General features: G+C 43.1%; 1 protein-coding gene across 2 annotated transcripts in view; it reads right to left on the minus strand.

Moving 5' to 3' along the window:
- Positions 1 to 4,489: 4,489 nt before the first annotated feature.
- The window catches only part of RSU1 (Ras suppressor protein 1), a 208,380-nt gene continuing 196,181 nt past the window's right edge, over positions 4,490 to 16,688 (minus strand). For both annotated transcript variants that reach the window (XM_066385509.1, XM_066385508.1), the window contains one exon: positions 4,490 to 5,349. In XM_066385509.1, the coding sequence (XP_066241606.1) occupies positions 5,247 to 5,349 (103 nt within the window). In that variant the 3' untranslated portion in view covers positions 4,490 to 5,246. The remainder of the gene's footprint in view (positions 5,350 to 16,688) is intronic.

Below are 16,688 nucleotides of genomic sequence, written 5' to 3' on the forward strand. Positions count from 1 at the left end.
AATACACAAAAATATGTGAGAACTCACTTTAGTGACAAAAAAAACTATCCTAAGATTTTATATTATGCCTTAAATTTAAATATATTTTCTAGATTGCATAATATACTAATTTCATTCTTAAAATATGCATTTAATATTTTCTTATTAAAAAAATATACATGCTCATTATAGAAAATTTAAAGAAATAAGTATAAAAATAAATTTTAAAAAGTCCTAAAGTATCTAAAATAATTTATCAGCCATAAAATCCCAGTCCCTCTCCATTTAATTTTTCTACACATACATATTACAAACACAATTTCTTTTTTACACAAATAGAATGGTTCTTATAGTTCATTTTAAAAATTTTGTTTTACCTAACTGGATGATATAACTATTCCCCTTTGCCCTTAGATATTGTTCAATGATTTTCAGCGTCTTCATAAAAACTTACCATGTGGATATAGCAGTGAACCCTTCCTCCACTGGTGAGCACTTGGCTTTTCTCCATGTTTCCATCAGTATATACACTGCTATCAGGGCAATTTTCAAGCATAGTTCTGTGTGTGCATCTCTGATTATTTCCTCAGGATAAATTCCTAGAAATAGAATTTCTAAAGTTTTGCTGCTTATTTTACAAGACAAGAATGTCTACTATCCTCACTTCTACTCAATAGTATTGGAAGTTCTAGCCACAGCAATCATACAAGACCAAGAAATAAAAGGATCCAAACTGGGAAAAAGAAGTAAAATTTTCATTATTTGCAGGTGACATGACAGAAAACCTTCAAGACTCCACCAAAACACCGTTAGGACTAATATGACTTTAGTAAAGTTGCAGACTACAGAATCAATATACAGAAATCTGTTGCTTTTCTACACACCAATAACAAACAGAAGAAGAAATTTAAAAACCAATCTCATTTACAACTGCATCAAAAAGAATACGTAAATAAATGTAAACAAAAGGTGTTAGACCTGTACTCTAAAAACTGTAAGACATTGAAGAAAGAAACTGAGCAAGACACAAATAAAAGGCTATAACTTGCTCACGGGTGGAAAGAATTAATACAGGTAAAATGTCTATACTCAAAGTAATACACAGATTCAATGCAATCTCTATTAAAATATCAATGGCATTCTCCTCAGAATTAAAACTAATCCTAACATTTATATGGAACCACAAAAGATCCCAGATAGACAAAGAAATCTTGAAAAAGAACAAAGTGAAAAGTATCACATGCCCTGATATTAAATTATACTACAAAGCTAGAATAATCAAAAAAGTATAGTACTGACATAAAAATATAGATAACTGAAAAAAAATGGAGACTAGAAATAAACCCTCATTTATAAAGTCTATTAGTCTATAACAAAGGAGATAAAGACAGTCTCTTCAAAAAGTGCATTGGTAAAACTAAACAGATATGCAAGGAAATGAAATTGAGCCACTTTCTTACACTATATACAAAAATAAATTCAAACTGGATTAGACACTTAAATGTAAGACCTGAAACCATAAAACTACTAGAAGAAAATAGGCAGTAAACTCTTTGACATTGGTCTTAGGACTATCTTTTTGGATATGTATGTCCAGGCAAGAGGAACAAAAGAAAAAAAATAAACAAATGGGATTACATCAAACTGACCCCCCCCCCAAAACTTTGCATAGCAAAAGAAACCATCAACAAAACAGAAAGACAACCAACCTACTGAATGGAAGAAGATATTTGCAAATGATTGGTCTGATAAAAGGTTAGTCTCCAAAATATATAAGAAACTCATGCAGCTTAATATCCCCCCAAATCTGATTAAATATGGGCAGAGGATCTGAATAGATATTTCTTTGAAGAGAACATACAGATATGGCCAATAGACTTCTGAAAAGATGTTCAACATCACTAATTAGCAGATAAATACAAATTAAAAGCACAGTATACTATCACCTCACACCTGTCAGAATGGTTATCAATATATCAAATAAAAAGTGCTGGCCAGGACGTGAATGTGAAGAAAAGGGGAATTTCGTGCACTGTTGGTGGGACTGTAAATTGGTACAGTCACTGTAGACAGCAGTATGGAGGATCCTAAAAAAAATTAAAAGTACAGTTGCCATATGATCTAGCAATTACCCTTTTGGGTATTTATTTAACGAAAACAAAAACACTAATTCAAAAAGATATATGTGTCCCTATGTTCACTGTAGCATTTCTTACAATAGCCAAGAGATGTAAACAACCTAGATCAGTAGGTAAAAATGTGATATATGTATTTTTATATATAGTGTGTATATATATATGTATATATTATTTAGCAATAAAAAGAATAAAATGAATGAAATCTTGCCATTTGCAACAATATGGATGGGCCTAAGTGAAAGAAAAATACTGTATGATTTCACTTATGTTGAATCTAAACAAAACAAAACAAAAATCCCCACACTGTCTATAGCTGTGTTGTTTTTTTTTTTTTTGCTTAATCCCTCCCCCTTTTTCACCCAGCCCCCAACCCCCATCCCCGCTGACAGCTGTCATTCTGTCCTGACTGGAGGTGAGGTCTGGTGGGGAGCGGTGGGGGAGGGTAGAGGGGAGAGATGGTGACAGAGGGAGACTTGACTTGGGGTGCTGAACAGCCAAATACAGATGATGTATAATGGAATTGTACACCTGAAACTTGTAGGATTTTAATAACCAATATCACTCCAATAAATTCAATAAAATTAAAAAAAATAACAAACAAATAACAAAACTAAACAGGCCCACAGATATAGTGAACAAGCTGATGGTTGCCAAAGAGACGAGGATGGGGGATGGGAATTTAAAAAAAGGAATTAAGGCCCTGGCCGGTTGGCTCAGTGGTAGAGCGTCGGCCTGGCGTGCAGAAGTCCTGGGTTCAATTTCCGGCCAGGGCACACAGGAGAGGCGCCCATCTGCCTCTCCTCCCCTCCCCCTCTCCTCCCTCTCTGTCTCTCTCTTCCCCTCCCGCAGCGAGGCTCCATTGGAGCAAAGATGGCCCGGGCACTGGGGATGGCTCCTTGGCCTCTGCCCCAGGCGCTAGTGTGGCTCTGGTGGCGACAGAGCGATGCCCCAGAGGGGCAGAGCATCGCCCCCTAGTGGGCAGAGCGTCGCCCCCTGGTGGGCATGCTGGGTGGATCCTGGTCGGGCGCAGGTGGGAGTCTGTCTGACTGTCTATCCCCATTTCCAGCTTCAGAGAAATACAAAAAAAAATTTTTTTAAATAAATAAATAAATAAATAAAGGAATTAATACTAGAAAATTGAATCAGAGACCGGAAAAATATAGGAAACTTTTGATAAAAAGATATAAGAAGTACAGAGTTTGATTGGCAGCTTCTCTAATCCACACATTTTCTTTTCTTTCTTTCTTTTTTTTTTTTACAGAGACAGAGTCAGAGAGAGGGATAAACAGGAACAGACAGACAGGTACAGAGAGATGAGAAGCATCAATCATTAGTTTTTCGTTGCGCACTGCAACACCTTAGTTGTTCATTGATTGCTTTCTCATATGTGCCTTGACCGTGGGCCTTCAGCAGACCGAGTAACCCCTTGCTCGAGTCAGCGATCTTGGGCTCAAGCTGGTGAGCTTTTGCTCAAACCAGATGAGCCCTCGCTCAAGCTGGCGACCTCGGGGCCTCGAACCTGGGTTCTCTGCATCCCAGTCCGATGCTCTATCCACTGCACCACTGCCCAGTCAGGCTGACCCGCACATTTTCTAACCAACTCAAGATATTTTGTTGTTTTGATTTTGGCTTCTTACATGTTCCAGTGTTCCTCGCCTTGGGGTTCCACTGTGCAAGGAGAGGCCCTCGGCTGATGTAGCTCCACCACCGTCCGAGTATGTTATAGCTTCACACACCTTTTGTCTGCAGGCATTCTGGGGTTGGCAGCCCTCTTAGCACTAAAATTCTGCTTGGATGTATTTTCACTTAAGTACACGTTACTGATGATAAGAACAAAGCTGCCTATCACAGCTGTTCAACTGTCGGTGTTGGATGACTCTCCGCGTGCAGTTTCCTCACGAGGTGTGTAGCAGAGTGAGCACATTTACACAACTTCTTTGGCATCGCTAAATCCCCTTAGAAGAACGCTTTGATATGAGCTGATTTTCTGCAGTGACAAAAAACATACTTGAGTTTTTTTTCTCCCTGTTTCACAGCTCTTGACTCCCAGCCACAGGGAGCAGTTACCGTTTCTTCAGCTAAGAAATGCTGCTTTCCAAAATCCTTTGGCAGAATCTCCCAGAGATTTGTTTTTTCTGCTTCTTCTTAAATTAGTATCAGACTTCAAAGAAAAAAAAAAAACACCCCAAATCCTGACAAATCAATGTGAGACAAAACTAGTTCTAATTTTACATTATTTTTTTTCCCGTGGAAAGTTTGAGTTTATTATCTATAGCCAGTAAAAGGGGATAAGAAAATTGGGGGCGAAAAAGTAAAGAAATATGTATACACCCCAAGATCAGATTGTTTTCTATACAAGAAGAAACACATGACACAATTCAAGATTTTATTAAAATCATTTGTTAACAATATCTCAGTGGTGAAGAAAAAATTTTAATAAAGCAAAAGAATGAGCTATGTGAATAAAGAGAAGAGTGAGCAGTGTTAGCTATGACAGGAAAGTGACTGTGATTTAATTATTCTCTGGCTAATAAGCAGCTCTATGAACATCTATTCAAGAAACTCAAACCTGAGCCTACCATGAAATTTGCGGCTGAATTAGAGCTTTGTTTCCTGCCTTTGGTGGTTTTGAAGAAAGAAATTGAAACGCTTTTAAAAACTTATAAAAAATCTACCACATACAAAAGAAATTAAAAGTAAGATGGTAAGCACTAGGAAGAAAAGTGAAAAAAAGACACACACATGGTACAGATGACCCTTGACCAATACTGGGGTTAGGAGTGCCAACCCCCACAAAGTTGAAAATGCACATGGAACTTCTGACTCCTCAAAAACTTTATTACTAATAGCTCACTATTAACCAGAAGCCTTACTGGTAACATAAGCAGTTTATTAACACATATTTTATATGTTACATGTTTTATTTATATGCTGTATGCTTATAATAAAGTTAGAGAAAAGAAAATCCTAAGGAAGAGAAAATACATTTATAGTATTTATAGAAGAAATTCCACGTATAAGTTCAAACCTCTGTTGTTCAAGGGTCAACTGTATTTATTTGTGGGACAGAGCAAGAAAGAACAGAAATAATAGTGAGAAAAGGGAGAAGTCCAGCCCATGCCCAACCCCTTATTTATTCTTGGTGGTCAGCGGTTTCCGGCTGATCTTTTTTGATTTGTCATTATTTTTCTTCGGTGGTTCCGGATTTGCCTGCATGTGTCTGCCGTAGAGACTGAAAAGAGAGAAGGAGAAACCATGAGATCGACCTTCCTAGTACAAGATAAGCTTCTACTGGTAAAGCTGTAAACAATGGATTCATCTCCAGGAATATTCAGTAACCCAAGTGATCAGAAAACCAAAAGATCATTTCTGCTTTCTCTGGGTCATACACTGTATTTAAGAACTAAAAATGCTTACACACACACTCCAGGAGGTCCAATTCTGAAAGTCTCTTGGAATTTCTCAGTCACTGGCTGGCTGTGACGACACCAAAGAGAGAAACAGGGCTGTGATAACTGACAATGCCCAGCCCAGATGTTCCAGACAGACACTCCGAAGGCTGTGAGCGTTTAAGTCGACAATAACAAAAATTGGATAGAACTGAAGAGACAGAGTCTCCATTTAGTGAAAAGTGAGCACCATGCCTGGCCCGAAAGCCCAGTGGCTGGATAATGTGACAGAGAGCAACGGCGTCCAGCCGCGCAGCCTGCTCGTGCCTGATTGATGGTGCTGGGTGGCGACTGCACATCAATGTCGTGTTAATAAGTACCGCTGATTAAATGTTGACAAAGTACCCTACAATTACGGTGGATGGCATTCATCACAGAGAAAACTAGCTCTGTGGCTGAGAGGATTGAACTGAACAGCAGATAGTAATTAATCAATAATTTATGAGTAATTCTGATTAAACTAAATTAAAAGCTACCTTAAAATAAATTCAGCTCAACCTCAACTCCCTTTATTGATGATATAACTGTGTCACTAAGAGCCGGTGGGTGTCTTGGTTTCTGTAGAGCAAAGGCAATGCCGTACTTTGCCTCTGGCAAGACATCTGTGCCAACTGCACTAGGGCTGCACGAAGACTGGCCTCCCTGTTCTCAGGTCGTCAGGGAAGCGAGCCCTCTTCTGATGCTCGCGTTCTGCCAAGGGCACAGTGTGGCCCTACTTGGCACTTACTGATCTCTGGATGGCACTGTGGTGATGGCCTGAGGGACAGGGCTGGCACATAAAGTTGGTCAACTGATCAAGTGCTATGGGGAAGTTGGACACTAGGGTTTTGCTAGGCGATTCTGCATTCTATCTTCTCCAGAGGCTGAGCATCTCCTTCAGAGCAGTCTGAGCAGGTTCCACTGACAGTGGCCATGAAGAGAGGGCTCTGCTCCCAAGCAGCTTAGAATGCAGCCCGGCGCCGGCAGCACACAGCCCAGACGCTGGAGAGCGTACGTCCAGCCAGGTGCTGGGTGTTCTCCAGGGCCCTGGTTGGCAAACTGCAGCCCGCGAGCCACATGCGGCTCTTTGGCCCCTTGAGTGTGGCTCTTCTGCAAAATACCATGTGCGGGTGCTACTTCATAAGGAATGTACCTACCTATATAGTTTAAGTTTAAAAAATTTGGCTCTCAAAAGAAATTTCAATCGTTGTATTGTTGATATTTGGCTCTGTTGACTAATGAGTTTGCTGACCACTGCCCAGGAAAGCAGAGGGCCATCTCTTGAATCAAATAGGTTCCACATGTTGTAAACAGGTAACATCTGAGCGTGCAATTAGCTTTCAACTTCTTTAAGGTAGCTTAGACTGTTTGCTAATGCAATGGGAGAGGCCCAGGACTACCCTGCCTGACAGTGGGCGCCCTGTGCCTCCACCGGAAAAATTCCTCCTTCAAGAGACACTGCTACTCAGGAAAACGGATATTTAAACCCACATCTGTCCCTCTCCGTCAGACTTTAAAAAGGGTCACTGGTTTCCCTGAAGTCTATGTCATGGACACCAGGGGCCCTGGACCCCAGATAATGAGCCATCGGTTTAGGCCAAGAGGAAAGCCCAGCTGGTCCAGTTCTACGGCTGTGGCTTCCTCAACCCTAGTGATGCCCCCGTCCCAGTCCCCAGAACCTACGACTGTAACCTTTCATGGATAAAGGGATTATGCAGAGGTGATTAAATTGAAGATCTTGAAATGGGAATATTCTCTTGCATTGTCTTTTCTCTCCCCCTCCAGCATGTCTCCACGTCTCCCAGATGCATCTAGCAGGTAGAGTAAACCCTGAGCCAAAGCAGCCTTGTTGGTTTATATTCCTTGATCACACACTTTGAAACATACATCTTCTACCAGCCTGCCCTCCCGCTCCTCCTAGCATGCCCCTTGCCCCACGCTCAGGGCTGAGGGCCTCAGTGTGATATGCCGGAGGGAGCCCTCTGCTCTCACTAACACAATGCAAAGACATGGCTCTGCTCTGACCATTCGCACGGTCCCAGGATCTTCAGTTATGGCTTCATGTATCTCCTCTATTTTCTAAGTCCTTACTCCATAAGGGAAAAGAATATATACACGTTATTACTCATAGACAACATCAGACTTTAAGGGTTAAAAGACCCTGCACTTGGAAATGCAGCAGTACTTAGGTGCTAGGAAAATGGCATTAACAAAAATTAGGTCAGAGCAAGAAGAGAAGATGTGATAAGGGCAGGCTACGTACCACGTACTGACCTAGGAAGTGTGGAAGGCTTCTCGGAAGGGGTGGGGCTGACTGGCCTGGAAGGTGGTCATCCAGCACAGTCATTTCAGAAGGAAGTGCTGAAGTCCTCTAGGCTCAGCAAGGCTCCTTTTGTAAGGAAGGAACTGGAATGTTCCACAGTTTCCATTCCTGCCTTTTTATATGTAGACCCCACTGTGAGCCTGAACTTCCCAGGGCTGCACAGCAAGTCCCTGCAAAGGGCCAGATGGACAGCACTCCTGACCTGGATGTTTAAGTCATAGTTTTTCCACTTCCTAGTTGTGGACTCTGGGCAAAGACAAGCATCCCTCACCTCCACCATGCCTCGGTTTCTCCATACGTAATTTGAAAATAACATGGTTTTCCTCATGGTGGTTCACTAAGCCAGCACCACGACAAGCCTCTTGCAATTGGACAGCAAATGCCACTTGAAAAACAGGACTGACATGGGGTTATAATCAGAGTGATTAAACACAGATAATTACATAATTACTTCTTAAGGGATTTTTCCTCTGAGGGGAAAAAAAATAATATGGTCTTTTCTATTGTGCCAAATCCCCAAGCATCTCTGGAAGAAAAGTTTTAATCCTCTTTTTAAAAGAGCAACTAAGGCAGAGCTAAGCGCAATGCCCCATTTCCCCAGCGAGTCGCCACCGAGCCTGGATGACACTGTCTTTCTCTGCAGGACTCTTCTGCTCCTCCAGCTTTGTGGGCAGATGCAGGTCGCTGTGTCACTAAGCAGCCATTCCCACGTGGAGATGTCACTGTGCAGACCGATAAGGACAAGTGTCCCTGGGCCCACAGCCATGGATGTGTTTTTCTACCAGCAGTCAGCCATGGGGGCTACATTTGGGAAGTGTGGTAGGCAGAACAATGTTCCCCCAAATGTCCACGTTCAAGTCTCTGAAACCTGTGACTATAATATTATATTGGCAAAAGAGACTTTGCAGAGCTGAAATGATAAACCTGGATTATCCAAGTAACCACAAGAGTCCTTACTAGATAGAGGCAGGAGGGTCAGAGTCAGAGAAAGACCGGAGCCCGTGACCCTGCTGGCTTTGAGGGTGGAGGAAAGGCCTACCACCCAAGGATGTAGGTGGCTTCCAGAAACCAGGAAGCCAAGGGGATGCATTCTTTCCAGAGCCTCTAGAGGAAGCAACCCTGATTTCGGATTCCTGACCTCCAGAATGGTAAGATAATTCTTTCATTTTCAGACACCAAGTTTGCCGTCATTTGTTACCACAATAGGCACCTTATACAGTAAGAGAAACTCTCTGGGCTGTACACAGGGCAGCCAATCAGGAAGATTCTGCTTAATTTTATCAGCAAAAATAGAAATTTTCTGGGGTAGCAGCTCATTGAAAAAAGGAAGGAAAAGTTAAAAACCAAGTTTCAGAAAGGACACAAAGTGTGCCCACAGGAACCATGGTACTGTTTCTACCAGCAGAAGGGAACAGGCTGGCAGACTGCCCCCTCCCCACTGCAGTTAGACTGGACGGTCCTGCCCCTCCAGTCTCTGAAGCTAATACGCATGGCTCATGTTTTGACTTTATCTGGGGTTAATTCATAGAGGGCAATGAAGGATTACTGAGTGATGACACAGAGGTCACTATCACTGAAAGTTTTCCTCTGTGCAGTTTCTGACAGGGGCATGCTGCGCCATGCAGGGCCACGCCAGGCAGCACCACGGGCGGTCAGGAGGCAGAGGGAGTGAAGGGAGGGGCATGCTGCACCATGCAGGGCCACGCCAGGAAGCACCATGGGCGGTCAGGAGGCAGAGGGAGTGAAGGGAGGGGCATGCTGCACCATGCAGGGCCATGCCAGGCAGCACCACGGGCGGTCAGGAGGCAGAGGGAGCGAGGAGAGAACGTGGCCCACAGCCTTTACAGTGGTTCTGCAGAAAGAAATGGGTGAGGCGGCCTTTGTGGTGGTTCTATGGAAAGAAACGAGTGAGGCAGAGTAGGCAAGTTTGAGAGTGTAGGGTTAGGGTTTGTCAGTGGCCTCTAGGCCACAGGGATAGTGGCTAGCTGAGGAGAGGGGAACCCTGTCTTGGTATATGCTTTAGATGAGGGCGGTGGTTGGGGGTACGGGCGCAGAGTGGTTGGTTTGGATGGGAAAGGCATGCTTGCAGGCGTGGTGGTGTTGTCTCCAGGAGTCAGCTAGCTCTTGGAGGGCAGTCTCTCCCAGCCAAAAAGAACCCCATATGTCAAAGCCTCATACAAATATAGAAGCCAAAAGACATGATGAATGAATGCAGCTCACAGCGTGTGGGCGAGACTTCTGTCCTGACAACCACATACCCTCCTCTCATGAAGTACTCTCCCCCTTCAGGCTTGGTGACTACAGTTGCTGGGCTTGTTCCTTCTACCTCCCCACCTGAGAAAATCCCAACTATCCTTGAGATCCTGGCACACGGCACTTTCCTAACTAGCACATCCCTCAGTCCTCTGCTCAGGTGGCATCTGCCCCAGCCTGCCCAGAGGAGCCCTGGGGAAGTCCCAGTCCTCACTGACCTCTCATCCCTGCATCATTTGGCTCTGAATGATGTATGACTTTGGGCAAAAGACTAACGTGACACAATCTGATGTCCCCATTTGCAAAATGAGGATAAAAATTTCCAGCTACCTTACGAGACCTTGGAGAAGGTTAACTCAGACAGGGAAAAGCTCTTGTCTCTTCAAGTCCCTCGTAGTCTTTCCGGGACGGCTCCGCCACCTGAACCTCTCACGAAGGTCCGTGACTCGGGCTCAGGTGGCCAGATCCCTCCCCTTCTCAGACACAGCCTCCACGCAGAGCACAGGCAGAGTGCTGCTTGACACCAGGTCCTTCTCAGGGAGGTCTTTGGCAGACATGAAACCTGGCCACATCGGTGTGAGTACTGACAAAGGGAGCCTGGCTGAAGGTCACCAATGGGGCAGCCACCACCAGTGGGCAAGCGGTTCAACCCAGAAAATTAAGGAAACCTATGGCACAGAGCCTTAGAAAATCTCTCCCCTGAAACCTGAGCTTTATAGATGATAATTGGGAGATGATTAAAGAGGGGGAAAAACCCAACAAAGAACAATCTAAAGTGACAAGAAAGGATCGATTACACTCAGGAGTCTGATGAGTGGGATTCTGTTGCTAAAGAGACTACGGAGGCGAGATGTGAGTGCACTCCTGCTGTGGGACATGAGCGAGCCAGGACTACCAGATCTTCCCCTCGTCCCTGTGGGTGGCCTTTTCCCGAGCAGCCACCTGGAGACTCCCTGCTGAAGGGCAGCACTAGAGGCACCATCGTGACTGCTGGGGTCACCAGGCGGGCCCCTTAGAGGCGTCCTGGGAAAGCAGCCTGCACACTGGCCACGTAAAGCTCCACGCAACTGAAAGCTCCTGACTGTTGACATCTATGACTGCATAGCAAAAAATTCTAGCCCACTAGAATCAGAATACATTTTGCAATAAATATTATATTAAGCAGGATGATATGCATGCTTTCTATTATCAATAGATATTTACTATGTGCATTTTCATTTTTAGGGAAAAAAACCTCACATGCCTTAGTGTCTGTTGGATCCAAGGGTCTCATAGAGACCCTCAACCCCCTCATGGCTGCAGCAATAAGACCAGTGTGAGCCACTCCAATTCCTTCTTGAAAACTTCCTCATTACTTGAAAATTGGTTGCAATACACTATCCTGGTTGTTACTTTCTCATGGGATACTTCCTTGGTCCGAGTGTTTCTGCATTTATCTCTTTGTGTTCTTTTCCCTAAAACAATCATCTAATTCTATAGCTTTGATGATCATCTCTGAGCAGCAGCCCTCCAAGTCACTGCCATCCTCAACCCCTGCTGTGCCTATTGTCACTTGGAAACTTTGCTCTTAAACCCAACCAGAACATATGACAGTTCTTTCTTTATTCCAACGTCCACAGTCTGTCCACATCTCTGGACCTTCAGGATCAAAGCTGAAGTCACTGAAGTCATTTTGACTTCTGTCTCTTTTATTAGGTCACCACATAAATCAAGTTTGACTGACATTTGCTCTACAAAAGATGTTCTTAGCCTGGGACCAGGGAAGCACCTGAAACTCTAAGCAAAGCTGTATTTTTCAGTGGAAGGGGAATTCTGTTTTCTTTAGCTTCTCAAAAGGCTCATAACTCAATGGATCAATTAGTTGCTTATAATGTGTGTTCTTATTTTCATCATCTTATAATTTTATCCATTCTTTTTCTCTCTTGCACTAATTCTGGCCCCTGTCACATGGCCATTGAATTATTATAATGGGTCTTTTTTTTTTTTGTATTTTTCTGAAGTGAGAAGCAGGGAGGCAGAGAGACAGACTCCCACCTGCTCCTGACCAGGATCCACCGGGCATGCCCACTAGGGGGCAATACTCTGCCCATTTGGGGAGTTGCAACCGGAGCCATTCTAGCGCCTGAGGCAGAGGCCATGGAGCCATCCTCAGGGCCCAGGCCAACTTTGCTTCAATGGAGCCTTGGCTGTGGGAGGGGAAGAGAGAGATAAAGAAAAAAGAGAGGGGGAAGGGTGGAGAAGCAGATGGGCACTTCTCCTGTGTGCCCCGGCTGGGAATCGAACCCGGGACTTCCCCACGCTGGGCTGATGCCCTACTGCTGAGCCAACCAGCCAGGGCCATAATGGGTCCTTTCTTGGTCTCTCTGATACTGGTCCATTTCCTCCTCTAGTGTGTCCTTTACATAAGTGACAGAATTATCTTTTCTTGGTTTACTCATGGAAAACAGCATACACTGCCCACAGGATCCAGTACCCAGTCTGGTACATGGCATATAGCTGTCAAAGAACATGCCACATTGCACTTAGCTTATGCAACCTCATCTCTCTGTTCACTTCCACACCCGAGTATAGAAAGGCTGGCCTGGAGGAAGGCTGTGTGGATTGAGTGTGAATTCTGCCACGTATTAGCTGAGTAACCTTAGAGTCACATCTTTTTCCGGGACACCTATTATCTTAGCTGGGAAATGGGTGTATCTGCACCTGTCTGCCTCTCAGGTGTATCTGACAGACTGGCTTCAGTTCACTGAACTGTTGTGAAAAATACAAAAGTGCTAAATCAACCAGAGGCCTGGGATTAACCTTCCCTGCCTGCCAGCACTGCTTTGGGCCTATTTTTTGCTGATCTGTGTTACTACTGCTTGGGATGCCTGCCTGAGTTCTTTCTGTAATTAAGATCTCATCCATATTTTTAGGCTTTTCACAGTCCCCATCCAGCTCCCCCACCCCCGATTTCTGTCTTCACAGAATACTGTGGGATTTATCCGGGCTTCCCCATGAAGTCCTTGATGGGCTACACAGCAATTCCTGCTCCTGGCTTGTTATTCTGAAGGACCAGTAGAGTGCTTTTATGACTGCACATTAAACTATGGCTACCATTCATTCTACACTCACTGTCAGAACAGTCCAATGAAGTAGGGGCTTTTCTAGTCTTCATTTTTCAAAAGAGGAAACTGAGGCGTAGCAAGCTGGGGCTCTGATCAAAGCCAGGCAATCTCCAAAAGATCAAATTCTTTAATTCACCAAGTTACCCTGTCTCCCATCTTGGTAGATTTCTCAGCTTTGTCTTTTTAATAAGCTGTCCGTTTCCTTGTGGGCAGATTTCACTTCTTTTGTGTTCTATATACTATGGCACTGCTAGAAGCACATTGTGTGCTACGTAAATATTGTGTTTCAGAATGCCAGGTATATGAGAGGTACAATACGCTGTTCTTCAGTCATTTGCCCATGTCATCTTCCTCCCTCCTGTTGTTTTGGGTGTTCCCATGGAAAGTCCTTAGACCAAGAAAAGAACCAATTTTAAAATCTAAGTACATGGCCAGGGACAATAATGAAGAGAAGCAATTTATTTATAATCTCAAATCAGATGCTAAATTAAAAATTTTTACAAGTAAATCTGAGTACAATGTGTGAAGCCAGGATTATTAATAAGCATTTTTTAATAACTTTATTTTTGCTATCTAGAAGCTATGAGGGGCCGGTGACAGAAACTTAGCAAATAAATTGCTGAGTCTTAAAGGAAAAAAATTAACATTAACAGCATATTCTCATGAGAAGTCTCATTAATTCAAAAAACAATGATTTTTGGAGCTCAAACCTCTGAGAGATGGTTACACGTAATTCAGTAATGGCAGTATGAGGCTTCCTCATTCCCCTTATAACCCACAGTGCCCTTCACCAACACACAATATAGAAATGTATAAAACACACAGGTACCAGTGGCACCCCTATAAATAGCCAAAAATGTCTATAGCTGGCTTACATATTAAGCTATACCAAAATATAAAATATAAGATATTTTAAAATGCACCATACATTCTAGACTCACTATCTGCCTCACTGGAGGGGAGAAACAAGGATTCTGGCAGAGCAAAACTAACAATCTCATGCACAAAAGATGCTCATTAAACTTCATCATCCTGTCTACTCTAATGATACTTTTACTTAATAAAAATTCCCCGCGCAGTTGCAAGGGTATTAGGCAAGGTCTTTGGTTATGTATCAGAGGTCCGAGCTGTCACCAGCAAGCATGCAGTTCAGAGGTATGGTCCCTGGGGACAGAGCAAATACAGCTTTCACGGAAGACATGCAGAGAAAATCAATAACTGCAACTTGCTTCCCTGCTTAAGCATTTAAGAAAATAGGTAATCCTTTTAAATTAAACTGCAAAGTGCTAAATGTTGCAATATCCAGAATAAACTAAAAGACAACAGAAAACAAGTCTAAGGGATTTTTTAAGTTCCTAAACAAGCTTTTTCCTTAATAGATTTCGTACCTGGATATTGAAGAATATTATTTCGAAAAATAATTATTTTGTGATCTAGTACTTGTATCTACAGAGATTTAAAAAATGATAACCAACCTTACAAATGCATGTATATCTATGCATTTGTAATACATGCACAGATATACAAACCTATTCATAAATATGAGAAACAGAAAGATTATTTATTTATTTAGTGACAGAGTAAGAGAGAGACAGATAGGGACAGACAGACTAGAAGGGAAAGAGATGAGAAGCATCAGTTCTTGTTGTGGCACCTTAGTTGTTCATCAATTGCTTTCTCATATGTGCCTTGACTGGGGACCTTCAGCAGAGTGAGTGACCCCTTGCTCAAGCCAGTGGCCTTGGGCTTCAAGCCAGCAACCTTTGGGCTCAAGCCAGTGACCATGGTTCATGTCAATGATCCTACGCACAAGCCAGCAACCCTGTGCTCAAGCTACTGAGCCCGTGCTCAAGCTGGATGAACCCACGCTCAAACTAGTGACCTCAGGGTTTCGAACCTGGGTGCCCTGCATGCCAGTCTGACGCTTTATCCACTGTGCCACCGCCTGGTCAGGCAGGAAAGATTGTTTTTATATTTGCATTTACCCCCTTCAAAATGATTCCTAAAAAATACTACTATAAAACTCACTAACTTGAATCTGGCTCTCAAAAGCTAAATAATAATTACCTAATAGATCCTTTCACATGGACAGCTAGATGTTAGTATTATAAATAATCACAAATGACTGCTTTTGTTCATCATATTACCCACTTTAAATTTCAGAGCCTGCACTCCAAGCATCCTGAGACAGGCACAGTTATCGTCCCCAACACACGGGAAAATGGGTCAGGCCCCTGCCCACTTCTGAGGTTTGAACTTACTATTCACGCCCTCTGAAATGTTCTTCTCCAGGTGCCCCTGAGAAGGGCGGTTACTGCCCCCATCTTACATGGGGAATAGGCACAGCACTGATGGGAATGGAGGCATCCTCCTGCCTCCCGCCTGGCTATCTTGTTGCAACTTTAGTGTCGCAACATGACTCAGTCTCAGACTTTGCTTTTACTCTGGGCACAGTAACTGGCTTCCACCTGAGTCTGTGCCTCCAGAGGGAACAGAAAGTTTTTCTCTCTTGTTTAGTATTCTTTGTGACTGCTATGCCATGGCCATGCAGTTAACATTTGTTGACTGAATGGATGACTGTAGGATGTAGAGGAAGTATCCAACTATGTGAGTAGCTTCCCAACTGGATCATTAGTGCCTCTGAAACAGAATCTACCTTAATCATTTTGTTTCCTCAGCCCCTGCCACATGCTAGCCACCCCATAAATATTTACTGGTAGACTGAGAGAATATCTTAGCTAAAGAACATTTCCTGATGTCCTCAAGTCCAGGCTCAAAAATTGATTATATTTCACTTTCCCAGTTAGAGCTGTCTACTGAAAGAATATGTCCTGTGCTGGCCAAAGGGCTGTTCTAGTCTGGTTTCTATATCTGTTTCTCACATGCTTTCCTCAGTTTCTGTAAGGCTTCTGAGTCTGGAATGCTCAGGCTGAGATGGGACTGTAGTAAATACATCATGGCACCATTTAGTGAGGCCTCTGGGGGTCCAGCATCCTCCTCGCATGGAGAGTCTCTTTCCCGGCACTGTGACCAGGGGTTTCCATTAAATTCCTTTAAGGTACAATGGCATTTTGTTGAATATTAGTAAGAACTAGCTGAAAATAGTAACTGTGTATAAAAGAGAATTAACTTAAAAATAAACATCATAAAACCAGAGGGTCTTTACCTTTGGACAAATAAAAAATCAGAATTTTTATTATGGATATAAAAGTCTTTCTGGTCACACATGGTTCCTTCGTGAATGGCTCAAGGTTGTTCACAACCTCAAACGGTATTAAGCCAGTGATCACAACAGCAAAACTCATGTAATTCTGATTATATGTTAGCATTTCCACTTGAAGCTTCTGTGGAATTTTCTACGTATTAACTCATTTGAACCTCACACAAAATATCACATAAATGAAAGAAACTCTGTGGGGCACATATTTGTCCTTTGGCTCTAGATCAGAGGTCCCCAAACTTT

This window comes from Saccopteryx leptura, chromosome 5, assembly GCF_036850995.1.
Source record: "Saccopteryx leptura isolate mSacLep1 chromosome 5, mSacLep1_pri_phased_curated, whole genome shotgun sequence".
In the NCBI taxonomy this organism is placed as follows: Eukaryota; Metazoa; Chordata; class Mammalia; order Chiroptera; family Emballonuridae; genus Saccopteryx; species Saccopteryx leptura.